The sequence below is a fragment of the Chionomys nivalis genome, chromosome 5 (assembly GCF_950005125.1).
Source record: "Chionomys nivalis chromosome 5, mChiNiv1.1, whole genome shotgun sequence".
Lineage (NCBI taxonomy): Eukaryota > Metazoa > Chordata > Mammalia > Rodentia > Cricetidae > Chionomys > Chionomys nivalis.
In genome coordinates, this window is record NC_080090.1 from 1,240,972 (window position 1) to 1,257,245 (window position 16,274).

General features: G+C 44.5%; 1 protein-coding gene across 1 annotated transcript in view; it reads left to right on the forward strand.

Annotated features, from left to right (window-relative positions):
- The window catches only part of Dnah14 (dynein axonemal heavy chain 14), a 277,305-nt gene that overhangs the window by 200,025 nt on the left and 61,006 nt on the right, over positions 1 to 16,274 (forward strand). The window contains exons 57-63 of the mRNA XM_057769862.1: positions 1,335 to 1,532; positions 2,700 to 2,861; positions 4,522 to 4,713; positions 7,416 to 7,597; positions 10,780 to 10,888; positions 12,336 to 12,461; positions 15,302 to 15,396. Coding sequence (XP_057625845.1) covers positions 1,335 to 1,532; positions 2,700 to 2,861; positions 4,522 to 4,713; positions 7,416 to 7,597; positions 10,780 to 10,888; positions 12,336 to 12,461; positions 15,302 to 15,396 — 1,064 coding nt within the window. The remainder of the gene's footprint in view (positions 1 to 1,334; positions 1,533 to 2,699; positions 2,862 to 4,521; positions 4,714 to 7,415; positions 7,598 to 10,779; positions 10,889 to 12,335; positions 12,462 to 15,301; positions 15,397 to 16,274) is intronic.

Below are 16,274 nucleotides of genomic sequence, written 5' to 3' on the forward strand. Positions count from 1 at the left end.
CCAGCTTCTGAGGAACAACACCTGAGGTGGACCCCACATGCACCTGTAAACCATGTGCAGCCATGAACACACACACACACACACAACTGCCCCAACACACAAGCTAGTAGGCTGCAAAAGGACATGGTGAATCATGAATGCATGCACTAAGAGAAATAAGATGATCTAGAAAATGATATGCTTACATGATTCCAATTATATTCAGAAAAAAAGATCGAACTATGGAGATGGTAGGCTTATCAGTGGTTGCCAAGAGCTCGCTCAGGGGGGAAGCTCCAACAGTTTTTAAAGTGATGAAATTCTGTCTGATAATGCAATCATGAATACCTTATAATTTATGTCTTAGTTTGGGTTTTTATTGGTATGAAGGGACACCATGAACATGGTAAATTTTATAAAGAAAATATTTAATCGGGGTGGCTTGGTTATGGTTTCAGAGGTTCAGTCCATTATCATCACAACAGGAAGCATGGCAGTGTGCAGGCAGACGTGGTACTGGAGCTGAGAGTGCTACATCTTGACACACTGAGTAACACTTGAGAAAACAGACTTCAAAGCCCTCCCCGACAGTGACACACTTCCTTCAACAAGGCCACACCTCCTAACAGTGCCACTCCATTGGGGGCCATTTTCTTTCAAACCAGCATGGTATATATTTGTCAAAACCACAGAGCTTCACAGCTAAAGACTGAACCTCAGCATTTGCAATTTTGTTCTTTTTGAGACAGGGTCTGGCATCTCCCAGGCCAGCCTTGAACACCAAGTGTAGCCTAGGTTGACCTTGAATTTATGATCCACATCCCAAATGCTGGGGTTACAGGGGTATACCACCTTGCCCTATTTTATGTGCTGTGGGAGAATCAGCCAGGGTTTGGTCCATGCCAGGCATGCATCCTCAGCTCAGTGTCCACAGATGTGTGTGAGGTCATTTTATCACCACCAAAGGACATTGATTATCACCTAAAAGAAATACCTATCTAGTTTTATGAACAAAGCATCAGATACTGATAATGACATACTATTGGTTTATAAGTCCATTTGTGCTATTTTTCCGGATTGTCAGTACAATAAAATTTCATACATTTTAAGAGGCTATGAAGAGATTGAAGGCAGGTGTTTGTCTTATAGTCTGAAGTATGCTTACTATAAATATGGCTAGCATAAATAAAGAGAAAAGTACTTGTTGATTGATTCCCAGGATCGTGGGTGTTTGTGTGTGCTAGGAACACAACTCAGGGCCTTGTCCTTGTTAAATGAGTAGTATTGCCCTGCTCTAAATCCCAAACGCCAAGACTTTATGAATCAGATGTTGGATTTGTTTGTTTTTCACAAAGATTGGAATCGACGGATGTGGAAAAGAAACTTACTCAACCTTAGCCTGCTATGTGGCAGAACACAAACTCCACCGAGTGCCTATAGCTCACAACTCTGCCATCTCAGAATTCAGAGAAATGTTTAAGAAGGTGTTTATTCAAGCCGGCTTGGAAGGGACCCCCACAGTTGTCATGGTCGCCGACTTACAAGAAGAGCAAGTAAGTGCTGATGCCCTTTATGTCTCCAAAGTGTGACTGTGTGTGAGTTTTCCCGTTAAGCGCACCATTTCACTGTCTGTGTTCTGTGCTTGCCCAGCCAAAGCCTACAGGCTGTGTTTGCAATCATGCCTTAGTCTGGAGTAAACAAACAGCAGAAGTGTTTCCTGCCTTTGTCATTTCCATTCTAATCTACGCCCTGTAGCAAAATCAGCAACTTCTTATCAGAGCTAGGTCTGTTCTCTGCCCACAGACGTGCACAGATGTTTGTGTAACTTCTGTGTGTTGTAGCAACTTTGGACACTTCTCTTTCTCTCCTTTATCCATCGCTATCGGATGCTCCTTGCAGGGTTGTTTTTTACATACAAGCAAAACTTCCTCACTATTTTGCACAAATTGTGTCCTTTTACTAAGTCAAAACATAACTAGGAATGTCACTGCACGTCATTTTTACTCCTTATGACCAAATTCAAGAAGATGTACATGACTTGTATTCTGAAAAAAATATACTTTAAAATAGTATTTAAACCTTATCCTGCTTTTTCTCTTAATTCTGGGTCTCTGTCTACCAAAATTTTTTGGCCAGATGGCATATTTGAGAATAAATGAAGTTCCATGTCATCTGTCATATTTTATAAGAATCTAAATTTTCTACTTTTTCTGTGTTTTCTTACTTTCCCCAAATCTAAACACCCTGCTTCAGTAGTCCCCTTGAGACTTACCCAACAGCCTTTCTTTCTGGTTTCAAAAGATGCTATTTCTGCCATGCTTGGAGCCCATCATTCTAATTCCATCAGTGGTTTTATAGAAAGCCATCTCAGGCCAAAGGCTGAGAAGAACAAAGGTGTGGTGATGAGAGACTTGTTCAAGTTAAAATAATACCTCCACCAGGCTATTTCTAGCTTTACTTCCTGATACAAGGTCCCTGTCCAGTTCACTGTCATGCACCCAAACCCAGGCATATAGCGTCTACTGAGTACCAAGTACATATCTCTCCGACATATTTGAATTAAAGGGTGGGTAGCTGAGGCTTATCTTGATGAGACTAGACTACTATGTCAGCATTTGTGGTAAGTGGCCTTCTTACCCTTGGTTGCTGAAGCTTTCTCAGTTTGTTCAGAGCAGAATGTGTGATTTCTTCACCCCTGATTAATCTATGCTTCATTAAAGGCATCATTTCTGGAAGATTTGAACTACATTATCAACGGAGGAAAGGTCGCTACCTTGTTTGAGAACGAGGAGCTGGATTCTATTGTTATGAGAATGAGAACCTTTGCTGAGCAGTCTAATTTCATGGATGACAGAAAATATCTACTCTCATTGTTCCAGAAGGTACTGTCTGTGTCTCGACTCACATTGTCATGGTGAATTTAAAGCAGACCATATTTGTAATTTTGTACATGATTTTCAACTTGTATATGATTCCCTTAGTTCATCAGATGAGTTTTTTAAAAGCTAAAACAATAAGCAGCACCCCTTCACAGAGGCACATCCGCCCTAGGTAGCCCCAAGATGGACAGATCTCTGAGGCTGAATGGCTAATTTTTTTCTAAAATAAAACAAAAGAAAAAGCAACAATTGTATACAATAAAAAGGAAACCTCATCTCCACGTTATTTTTTACATTGAGATCACTTCCGTGAGGTTAATAGGGGTTTTGTTTTGGCTACATTGGTATCAAGTCAGGAAAAGCAAGACTATTTCACCCTAAAACTGATCAGGACATAAAATATATATGTAAAAACAGAAAAGCAATTGACCACACACGGCAAGGAAGAAAGGGGCAGCAAGGGCCTCACAAGTACGAGTGGATGGCAGCCCCAGGTCTCACGGGGCTGTGGGCTCTGGTCTGTCAGCCTCGGTGAACCTGATGATTAAATACATGGTTTGCCTAAGGGATCATCTCGGGAAGATTTGAACTCTATTACTGATCTTGGAAAAAGAGCTACCATTAGAAATGGAAGAACCACCTTCTTCATTATAATATATTACAATGGGGATTAGACCATCCTTGTCTTTTAGCCGTGGCTATCTGACCTTGGGTGGCCAAGAGTGGAGTGAATGATCACTGTAATTACTCAACCCAGACAAAAACGTGTGCTGGGGAAAGGCCCCAAGTTCACTTATTTTGGGGGTGCACGCTTTTGTGTAAGGGAATTTGAAAATTAAACCTGGCTACCCACCTTTCCTTGACAAATGCTACAAGAACATCATTTTTTAAATCCCAGAAATAGAATCACAGCTGATAGAGAACAAACCAGATGCCCTTACAGTCTTACTGTTTCCGATTTACTTGCTTATTTGGCAAATAGTTGCTTGTTACCTGGAGATGTCAGTAATTTAGGCCTGAGAGTAGAGAGAAGCTTGTTACTTGCTGGGGCCCCCATGTGGAAACAGAAGGAAAGAGCCTGAGTCCTGTGTCCACTCCAGCAAGAGCTCAGCAGCAGCAGCTGGGTTGGGTCTGAAGAGCAAAGGGGATCCAGGCAAACTCAAGCAGTGACCTTGTATTCACATTCTCATACAGGACGTTTGATCGCACATGGCACAAAGGACTTGCTCAGCACACAAAGTGGCGTGTCGCTGAATGAAGTTTGGAATGTCTTACTGTAACCCACTAACTATAAGACCCTATCATGGTCTCTCAGTTCTAGTCAATCTGATGCTGTCTTACTTTGAGTTTCTGTACAGTGCTAGAGGTACACACCCCAGACAAGAGTAGAGCAGTAGACTCTTCACTAAGTGGCCCCGTTCATGAGAGTTGGTCTGGGTCCACCATCTAAAGATAATGGGGCCATTATATGGGGCAGAAGGGCTCTGGGGGCTCCCGGTTTCCCTGAAAGAGCCCTGCTGATGGCAGACAGCACACGCACAATCAGCTGGTCTATTCGTTTAGGAAACAGCTGAGATAAGTTTTAAATTGGGTTTTCAATATAGTATCATTTCCAAAATAAGGGATTACATTTTAACAATGTGTGTATTTCTATCCATTTCAGAGAGTATCTAAAAACCTGCACATTTTTATCATCATGAGCCCTGTAGGATCTAACTTCCGCCATAACTGCAGGGTTTACCCCTCTATGATTACCGCCTGCACCATCGACTGGTTCCAGAGGTGGCCCGATGAGGCCCTCCTTCTTGTGGCCAACTCCTATCTAGGAGAAAAGTTGAAAGTGGAGAACAAGGTGGTAAGTGCCTAAAGCCCATGACAGTCATGGCTCATGATCGGCATGTGACCACACTGTATCTGAGTGGCAGTGCGGGAGAGTGGGCATCTCTAAGCTCTGTGATGCTCATGTGTACATCTTAGCTACTTCACGAGCCCCACATTTGTTGTGTCTTGTACCCACCTACTTCAAGGCTACCTAGGTTCTACACTGCCTTAGATGCCTCTGTTATCATCCTTCCGTGAGGATTCTGCAACCTTCCAAGTATTCTTTTCAAAAACTGTCCTGACAGCTGGGGCTGGCGAGATGGCCCAGTGGTTAAAAGCCCTGGATGCTCTTGCAGAGGACCTGAGTTTGATTCACAACTCCCATGTGGCAGCTCAGTCATCTGTAACCCCAGTTCCAGAGGTTCAGCGCCCTCTTCTGGCCATTGTGAGCCCTGAATCCACATGTTCACATGATGCACAGACACATATGTAGACCAAACACCCATACACATAATCAATAACTTTACTGGATGGTTATGATACATGCCTTTAATCCCAGCACTTGGAAGGTGGAGTCAGGTGGATCTCTGTGAGTTCAAGGCCAGCCTGGTCTACAGAGTGAGTTCCAGAATAGGCAAGGCTACACAGAGAAACCCTGTATCTCAAAAAACAAAAACAAAATCTCTTGGCAGTTTCATGCATCTATAATACATCCTGATTATTCTCGCCTACCCTCTTTCTTCCCCTCCCACCTCTGTTACTCTCCTCTTCTCTACAAGCCTCTTTCCCAAGCTCGTGTCTATTTGTTTGTATCTTGTAATTACAGTGTGTGCTATCATCAGCAGGTTTGTCCACTAGTTCTGGTTGGCAACTAAAAGGACTGCATTGTTGGGGGCGCCTTTAGGAGCCTCCCTAACAACTCCTTGTGCAAAACAGTTCCCTTGGTAAGGATTCTGCAGTCTTCCGTGTATTTCATTTGATAATTTTAGTAATTATGTATGTTCTTTGTCAATTTCAGAGAGAGAGAGAGAGAGAGAGAGCACCAATTCCTCTCAGCCTATCTTGTCTCACTCTCAACCCTGTCTGCAGATCTATTCTCGAGGCATTAAGCTGAAGACCCCAAGGGCCCATCTGACAGACAGGGAGTAAAAATCCTGGCAAAAGGAGCTGGAATGCCCAGAGGCCTGAGACTCAATGTGGGCCTTAGAAAGGGTTGTAGCATGACTAATAAAAACCAGAGACAGAAATTAGGATTCAACCCAAAACCAGAAAAGCAAAACAGCAAAGTCATTAGAGAAGTCTTACTTCTACCAAGGCTGGGCGACCACAAACTAAACAGACAGCCTGTCTCTCCTCTCACTTTATATTCCTTCTAGTGCTGGGATTAAGGGTGTGAGGCACCACCACGTGGATTTGTTTCTGCATTGATCTTGTGAAGCCCAGGATGGTCTTAAACTCATAGAGATCCATCTGACTCTGTCTCTCAGTTCTGGGATTAAAGATGTGTGTGTCACCACTGTCTAAACTCTAGTGGCTTTAGCTTATTTATCAAAATACAAATAATATATTACTACATTTTCCCTTTGGTCAAAAAAAAAAAAAGGAAGACTGTTGTAAGGAGGCCACTTGTTGGTTCCCAGCTGCTCAGCTCCAAAATAATTACACAGAAACTATAGTATTTAAATCACTGCTTGGCCTATTAGCTGTTATTGGCTAACTCTTACATCTTAATTTAACCCATCTCCATTAATCTGTGCATTACCACAAGGTCGTGATTTATCAGCAAAGTTTCAACACGTCTGTCTCTGGCAGTGGCTCCATGGCTTCTCTCTGACTCCGCCTCCTTTCTCCCAGCATTCAGTTTAGTTTTTCCTGTCTACCTAAGTCCTGCCCTATCAATAGGTCAAGGCAGTTTCTTTATTAACCAATGGTATTCACAACATACAGAGGGGAATCCCACATCAGAAGACTATAAATAATATAAGGAAAACTATATACAGTAAATACAGTAACTATATACAGTATATACAGGGAATAAATATATCAACAATGTCTAGTACAATTGCATTTGACAAATTCAGAGAAAATACTCCATTACCTATCCTGAGTTCAAAGTTCCTGCCCTGACTTCTTTCAGTGATGGACTCTGATGTGGAAGCGTGAGTCAGACCCTTTGCTCCCCAGCTTGCTTTGGTCATGGTGGTTCATCACAGCAATAGTAGCCCTAACTAAGACAAGCCCTGACTGCTGATGGGGAGATCAGAGCCCAGGCTGCGAGAAAGCACCTGGCATGTCATTAGTCACTCAGCATTGTCCCCATCTGCCTCATCCATCAGAGCTCGTGTGGTCCTACTGCATCGTTCTGCATCTCAGAAATACTGCTGTGTTCAAGTTACTGCCCATTCTTCTCTATTCATGTTCTCTTGTGAAGGCGTAAGTCACAAACAATCCCACACCAGTTTGGAATTATGATTATTAGAGAGGTTATTTATTTTAAGGGGGAAATACTTACAGATCACTGTCCCAGACAACAGCCCTCTGTGCAGTCAGGAATGGAGCCTACTTGCCAGAAGCGGAGCCGGAAGCCAAAGTGCAAGCAGAGGGAAGTGGCTGCTTTTTTAAAGGGAGAGAAACCACGCCCCAGTGGGCTGGTATCTCAGCAGCTATTGGCTGAAGGAGTGGAAGGAGCTCCCGCAACACTCTTGTATTCCTCAAAAACTGTTTTTTTTTTTTCAGAATATAGTAACACAGTTTGCCCCAGCGTGTGTTGAAATCCACAAAAGCATGAAAGATTTGAGCACAAAATTCTTTGAAGATACTGGAAGACACTATTATGTCACTCCCAGTAGCTACTTGAAGTTTCTGGAGACGTTCAGCCACTTTCTGAGCATCAGACAGGAGGCGATGCAGACAAAAAGGTAAGGCTTCGAGTGAAACAGAAATGTGGGTTTTTACAGAAGTGCTCTATTTATTAAACAACAAAAAAAAAAGATACACACAAATACAAAATAAGGAATTCAAATATCCCTGGGGGCCAACACTGTGGTGGATGGTAGGGAGGACTGTGCACCTCCCCTGCATGTGTCCGGAGGCTGCCTCTTCACAGCGAAGCCGACAGATCTGCCAGAGAGAAATGAGTTCTTGTTAGTCAGTTTGTCACCTGCGTAGACAGTGGAAGGAAGTGCAGAGTGTCTACTGACACAGCTAATGGCTAGAGCCATCCCTCATGACTTCTAAGATAATACCAAGCGACTGCAGCACAGATGGCCGAGAACACGTGTCACACTGTGTCACACTGTGTAGGTAGCTGTTGTGGCTGAGACTGTCAGGAGAAAACCCACGGCAGGAAGCCTCAGACTCCATCAGATCTCTGTTGTTGTCACTGTCATTGTTGTTGAGACACCTTTTACATGTTCTCTGACAACTTCATACGTACATACAGTGTGCCTCGATCATGCCCACCCACCCTGCTTCTCCCTCACCCACCGCCAGCCTCCCTCAGCATGTCTTCCCACTGTACCTCTTTCCCTCTTCCTTCTCTATTGTTTTTAAAGAACCCTCTGAGTCCACTTAGTGCTGCTTCCTGCACACTGACTGATCTTGTCGGCGTGAACTTGTGCAGGTGACCGTAGGTGCAGTGGGTCCTAAGTGCCGTGGCCATGTCCTGCCCAGAGATAGCCTTTCTCAACACATCTCACAGACCTCTCACCCTCTCTTTTTTATGCTGTTAGGGGTGGAACCCAGGGACCCAGGCATGCTCGGCCAGCACTCTGCCACTAACTTGTACCCACAGCCCGTATATATAACCAGAACCCAGGGGACACTGAGAATCTGTCCTATGGCAACCTCCTAGGAAGACAGTAAGTGGCTAGGAATTGGCCTTGTAACATCTACTTATAAAAATTCTCACATGCTGGGGAATCCCCGGGGCTTTCTCAGAGTCAGAACTGTCTCGGTCAAGCCTTACCTAGATGACCTTCGGGCACCTAAGACAAACACTCCAAAACGAGTCTGTCGCAAGCCTATGGTGTGTCCAACTAACAAGTCTCTTAAAGGAAAAGCCACTTCATCAGTTCCCTTTGGGCAGATCCCATTCGAGTTGTCTTATGGAACACTGAATGGAAGTAGCTAAAGTGATGAGTCCCATTTAGAAACTAAACCATAGTCAGAATCCTCGTCTGGAGTCAAGCCACATCACTCATCCAGGCGTCTACAGACACTGTGCCCAAGCTGGCCAGCAGGAGTACAGAAACGTGATCCTCCGTCACAGCTCACACTGGAAGAGTTTAGTCTGTGTGTGAGGAGCGCATCCAAGCCTGGTGTTTGCGTAAGAAGTAAGGGTAGTCTCGACCGTATTTTGCTAATTTTGTGGATTCAGGGTCAAATACTTCTTGAGTTTTTGTTAATGACATCCAGTGGGTATAAAAGACTCTGTATCAAATGTAAAGCAGCTGGGACAGTCAAAACGCAACCTAAAAAAGCCACACTGTGTTCAAAAGTGGCTCTTGTTCTCCTGCAAGAGGAAGCACCCACCTTCCAGACTGAGATTTCTGTGGTGTGGCAGTTAAATCTAGGTGAGAACAGTCTAGGGAAAGGGCCCAGCTTCTCTCCAGATGGGAGTCAAGAGAGATTAATGGGCCTTCCACTCCTACGTCCAGGATCTGTGGTGTCACCTGTTCCTCTGAAAGACTGTTGCCATCCACTCATGGCCGTGTAACTTGTGTGACTAAGCCCTGTCACAGGCACCTCATGCCCACAGTAAGTCCATTCTCTTCTTACAGCAGCGTGCCATTTACCAAGCTGAGAAAATTCCTCTTGACTCTTGGTTTTATTTTTGTCATGAATTTTATCAAGTGTGTTGATATATTTTCAGGTGACCAGGTCTGACTTTCCTACTTCACACTATTTATATAGGGTGGCTTATATGTCAACTGACTTTCAAATCCTGAATCGGTCTTGAATCCCTAAAGTATAAACCCTGCTTGGTCATGCTGTGTAGTTCTTTATAAGCTTTTGGTTTTATTTGCTACTGTTCAGTTGTGCGTTTTTTCCTTCTTCCTAGAGGTTGAGCACCCTTAACCTGGCATCTCACACTTGGAATGATGACAGCTGGGCCTCAAAAAACTTGAGATTTTGGAGATTTCAGATTAAGGCTGCTCAGCCAGAACATTCTAAGGTTCCAAACGTGCTCTGTTCAGATGTGGGAGGGTCAGCCTGTGGTGCAGGAGAATTGTCTGTATTTTGTCAATCATGTTTTAAATAAACGTTGATTGGCTAGGCAGGAAGTATAGTTGGGACAACCAGACAGGAAGTAAAGGTGGGGCAACAAGAACAGGAGAATGGTGGGAAGGAGGAAGCCCATTCTTCCCCAGTCCTGCCCAGATCACCAAAGAAGCAGGATGTGACCTACCTACCCTGCTGAAAAAGGTACCGAGCCATGTGGCTAACATTGACCCGCCCAGCAGGTCCTAAGTTACTCCAGGGTCTTGAAGAGGCACTATCTGAAAGACATGGGGGGAGAGAGAAACTGATGCCAAGCAGTATTCCTTGTCAAGGCATCCCGTTTATTGAAGCAAGTTTCATGTGTTAAATACTCCTCAGAAAGGAGCTAGGGCAAGGGGGAACTGAGGAAAAGGGGAAGGGAAGGAGGGGCTCAGTAGCTAGGCAACTAAGTGGGGCAGTTTGGCAGCTAAGCAGGGCAGTTGCAAGGTCAGTGGCTAGAACACCTACTGTTAGTGATAAGCAGGAAGCCATGAAGACACTCTGTGGTGCTTTCCAGAGCTTGAGTCTCCACGGTCAGCACGTAATGTTTTGGCTAACTTTAAGTTTTCTTATCTCAAGATTTTTCCTTCAAGGCCCTGTGAGATGTGAGAAAGGAGAAGCCTGAAATGGCTCCTGACATAACATAAATAAGAATGATGGGTTAATATAAGCTACAAGAGCTAATAAAAAGCCTGAGATAATAGGCCAATTAGTTTATAATCTTATGGAGACCTCTGTGTGATTTTCTTTGGGATTTACCGACTGTGGGAACTGGGCAGGACAGAAACCCCAAGAGCAGGCCCTCGTGTTACAAGCCTGTGCTTTGCTTTCCCCTCAGGAACCGCTTCTACATGGGACTCTCCAAGATCCTGGAAGCCACTGTGTTAGTCACGGACATGCAGGAAGAGCTTTTGATCATTGGCCCTCAAATAGAACAAAAAACAAAGGTATTGTCAATCTTAAATCTGTCCTAAAGATTGTATAGCCAGATCCAGGACAGGGTCTGTGACCAGACAAAGGTGAATTGAAACTTCAGCTTTGCCCCAATATAGCTGTGCACTTTGAAGAAATCACATTCTAACAATTAAATATGATCATATATCTTAATTGAAATTACTATGGCTGTGATCAAATGCCATGACTAAAAGCAACTTGGTGAGGAAAGGGTTTATTCAGCTTATTCTTCCACATCACAGCTCATTGTCGAAGGAAGTCAGGACAGGAGCTCAAGGCAAGAACTGAAGCGGAGCCTGGAGGAGTGCCGCTTACTGGCTGGCTCAGCCCTTATATGGCCGAAGATCACATGCCCATGGGTGGCACTGCCCACAGTGTGCTGGACCCTCCCACATCAATCATCAATAAAATGCCCTACAGACTTGCCTCCAGACCAGTCCTATGGAAGCATTTTCTTGATTAAAATTCATTCTTCCCAGATGATCCTAACTCCTATCAAACTGACATATAAACTAACTAGCACCATAACTAATTATAGAAAATTACTAGGTAATTAGTTAAATCCATCAGAAATCTGCTATGGTAATTTGCTGCCTGTCACTTATTTTAAAGGCTTATGGCTTTTTTAGTTTGGGGTGTGTGTGTGTGTGTGTGTGTGTGTGTGTGTATGTGTGTGTGTTGCTAGAGATTAAAATTAAAATCTGACACTAACTGGGCAAGTTCTCTACCACTGTGATATACCCCCCAATTCTTGCCATCTCTCTCTCTCTCTCTCTCTCTCTCTATATATATATATATATATATATATATATATACATATATATATATATATATAATTTCCTTTCTGAGACTCCAGTGACACCTATGTGAGACCCTTTTTTTTAATTAATTTATTTATTTCTTAATGATTTCTGCCTCTTCCCCGCCCCCGCCTCCCATTTCCCTCCCCCTCCCCCAATCAAGTCTTCCTCCCTCGTCAGCCCAAAGAGCAATCAGGGTTCCCTGCCCTGTGGGAGGTCCAAGGATCACCCACCTCCATCCAGGGTGAGACCCTTTTTATAAAGTTATTTTTATCTGTATGGGTGAATTGCCTGCATGTATGTATGTGTGCCTAGTGCCTGTGGAAGTCAGAAGAGGGCATCAGATCCCCTGGAATTGGAGTTACAGATGGTTGTGAGCTGTCATGTAGGTACTGGGAATTGAACCTGGGTCCTCTGGAAGTGCAGCCAGTGCTCTTAACCACTGAGCCACCTCTCTAGCTCCTTGTCATCTGCCTTGATGTGTATGAAATCATCTTTATGGTAGGTAGTCATCCTAATTATTCGGCTACATAGATTTCAGGCTAATTTCTATAAATTATATAGTTATTAAATAAATTAGTTTCTGCTCTGAAGAAGTCATGCCAAATCTCATTTCAAGAAAAACTGTTTGGTTCATTAGGAAAAAGAAATCCTGATGGAAAAGCTACGGAAAGATTCACAAATAGTTGAAAAAGTTCAGGTACTTGTGAAACAGGATGAGGAGATCGTGGCTGAAGAAGTAAGGATTGTGGAAGACTATGCTCAGGTGAGCTGAATTTCAGTGAATCCAGGCTGCCTGGGGCTCTGAACCTCCACATGTCACGTGGCGGCCCAATGACGGACACCTTTGGTCCTACCCCAGCAAACATGTCCTGAGCCCCTTCCAAGCAGGAAGCCATTAAGAGAAAGTAGGGAACCCGGCAGCAGGTGGTCCCTGTCCCAGGAAGCTCTGCAGGCTGCACTGGAACTCACATGAGCCATGACTCCAGGAGTAGCATCTGCAGAGAGCCGAGCGGCTCTGGGGATGACTGTTTGACCTTGTCAATTCTGTTGTTTACTATGGAAACCCTCTGTCCCTTCTGTCTCTCCCAGTCACAATTCCCTGGAGCCAGAGTAGTGAAGTAGGTTAAGTTTGCTCAACTCTAGTCTGATTACTAGCCAATCCTTTGCAAAGAAGCAACCACACATGTTGAAATAAATTGATTGATTTACCAGTTACATCCATGAACTTCAATCACTGGCTAATCTCCTGAAGCCTAAATCTGTTGTAGAATATTATTTTAAGGTGTGTTACTCTTGTTTATGCCCTGGAACATTTGTTTAATGATGCAAAGATGTGTTTGATTAAATAAAATTCACCTGCTGTCTGAAGGCTGCGTCAGCAACTGGCTGATAGACATTGTAGGGAGGAGCCAGGAGGAGAAGGGGGTTATAAGGCGGGGCTAGAAAAAGCCAGAGGACGTCTTTTGGGAGTCGCAGGAGGTGAGTTGCTTGCTATTCAGCCTCTCTGGGAAGCAGGATTCTATCTCAGTCTGAAGCTTGAGTTCTTTGGGGGGACAGAGATTTAAGTAAATTCTCTTAATAGCTTTGAAAGAGTCGGTGCCTGAGGGATCAGAATTTCCTCAGGCTGCGGCTCTTTTTTTTTTATCATTATTTTTTTTATTCTTTTTTAATTAAAATTTCCACCTGCTCCCCGTTTCCCATTTCCCTCCCCCTCCTCCCACATATTGCCCCCTCCCCCCCACTCCCCTCCCCCTATCCCCACTCCTCTTCTCCTCCCCCCACTCCATTCCCCCTCCCTCTCGATACTGAAGAGCAGTCCAAATTCCCTGCCCTGTGGGAAGACCAAGGTCCTCCCACTTCTATCTAGGTCCAGGAAGGTGAGCATCCAAACAGGCTAAGCTCCCACAAAGCCAGTTCATGTATTAGGATCGAAACCTAGTGCCATTGTCCTTGGCTTCTCATCAGCCTTCATTGTCCGCCATGTTCAGAGAGTCCAGTTTCAACCCATGCTTATTCAGTCCCAGTCCAGCTGGCCTTGGTGGGCTCCCAATAGATCAGTTCCACTGTCACAGTGGGTGGGTGCACGCCTCGTGGTCCTGACTTCCTTGCTCATGTTCTCCCTCCTTCTGCTCCTCATTTGGACTTTAAGAGCTCACACCGTTGCTCCAAATTGGGTCTCTGTCTCTATCTCGATCCACCGCCAGATGAAGGTTCTAAGGTGATATGCAAGCTACTGGTAGCCACGGAGTTGCAGTTGCTGTCTAGATAGCCGTAGCTTAAAAGGAAGAGGCCAACATAAGTCAGTCCTAGGAAAGGCTTACTACAGACCACAGTGAACGTCAACATAGATTTCAAGTTGTTCTCCGGGTAACTTCAAAAGTATACGGCTCACTATGTAAGCCCAACAGAAGTTGGTGCAAGACACACGCTGGCCTTAAACTCACAGAGCTCTACACGCCTCTGTCTCTTCAGCACGTACACTCACACCTGGTTTGGCTGGCTTCTTATCAGAACTGATTAGATCTTCATTGGTTTTCTTACTGTTTTATGACATGGTCTCATTGTGTAGCCCTAGCCTGGGACTTGCTCTGTAGACCAGGCTGGCCTCAAACTCTGTGATCCACTGTTGGGAGCAGTGAGACCCCAGATCCTGAATTTCTTGTAATCCCCTGATCTGAGTGCCTACAGCTTCTCTGAGCACGAGACCTTCAGGAGTTCATGATGACAGGAGAGTGGTTTCTGGTGGGTTTGGCTGGGGCGTGGCTATCTCTATATAATCTGTCCCTGAACACAATAAAGGGGGCATTCTTGGGGAATTCAAGGATGACCCGTGTCGCTGTCTCTCTGTGTGTGTCTGTGTATTTTAACCTCCAGTCCCCTTGCCCGAAGCTCGTGAACTGGGTGCCAGCGCACAGAGCGCAGACACGGGGGCGTGGCGCGCGGCAATCCACCAGACTCTGCCTTCTCGGTGCTAGGACTGTAGGTGCGGGTCACGGTGCTCAGTTCTTAGTCACTGACACCAGTCCCTCTTGTAACAGAATGTCGTCTCAAAGGGCGTCTGTCACACAATGTTGAAACTGAAAGACAAGGCCAAAGCTACTCAGTGTTTCTTTTTTTGTTTCGTTTTTTTGAGACAGGGTTTCTCTGTAGCTTTGGAACCTGTTCTGGAACTAGCTGTTGTAGACCAAGTTGGCCTCAAGATCCTCCTGCCTCTGCCTCCCGAGTGCTGCTGGGATTAAAGGCGTGCGCCACCACCGCCCGGCTCACTCAGTGTTTCTACTTCCCATGTTGGCCATGACAGAAGCATATGTGCACATGTCTAATCCATACTATAAAAACGCCAAACCAGGCCGGGCGGTGGTGGCGCACGCCTTTAATATCAGCACTCAGGAGGCAGAGGCAGGCGGATCTCTGTGAGTTCGAGGCCAGCCCTGGTCTAGAAGAGCTAGTTCCAGAACAGGAACCAAAAGCTACGGAGAAACCCTGTCTCGAAAATTAAAAAAAATAAAATAAAAATAAACGCCAAACCACATTTTCCATCAACATTCCGATGATTTTAAGTATATTTGTTCATATATAATGAGGATTATGTCTTCATTGCAGAAAACCACCAATGAGCTAAAAAGTGTGCTGCCTGCTTTAGAAAAGGCAATTGTGGCTCTGAATGCCCTGGATAAAAGTGATATTTCTGAATTAAGGTGAGTCATTGTCTCTTTTGAGTTAAAATGCCTCTGAATAGGATAAAAATGTGTGGTAAAAGTCTGCATTCCAATTTTTATTGACTATTGACTAATTTGTATCCTCTTATTACTATAAATTTCTCTTTATGTATGGTATTTATCATGTTATTGGTTTAAGGCATGCCCGTATTTATGGGTCCTTAAGAGAAAATCACCACCCCGCTAAAAGTGTGAGCTATTTGTTATCAACTAAATTGCCATCTCTGCTGTGTAACACTTCACATCCTAGAACAGTAAAGTCCAGCATTATCTGAACTGCAGTTAGAACACAGCGTCGATGCCCCAGCCCTCGTTTCAGGGTGACTCGGAACCCACCAAGGGACACAGGAGCCTGCAGTGCCAACACACACCTCAAGGAGGCTCTGCGGGAGCATTTCTCCCTGATGTGTCTTTTCCAAACAGTATCCTGGTGTGTGAAGAAAGGGACTGAAGAAAAATAGCCAAGAAAGCCCTGGAAGAAATGAACTATGGCAGGGTACAAAGGCTTGAACCTTTAGATCCTGATCTTAAGTTTTAGGTCATATTTAATTTTTTTTAATTTTTTTTTTTTTTTTTTTGAGAGAGGGTTTTCCTGTGCTGTGTAGCTCTGGCTGTCCTGGAACTCAGTCTGTAGACCAGACTGGCCTCAAACTCAAGAGATCTGCCTGCATCTGCCTCCCAAGTGCTGGCTTTAAAGGTATGTGCCTCCACGCCCAGCCTGCGTGGGGATGTTTTTAATTTGAGGCTTCCAAGTCAAGAGTGGAAATCTCTAAATATCCTATCTCCAAGCATGGCAAGTATTGCATTGTTCTTAGGAAGTAGTGTCTTAAGGGGCTGGAGAGATGGTTCAGTGGACC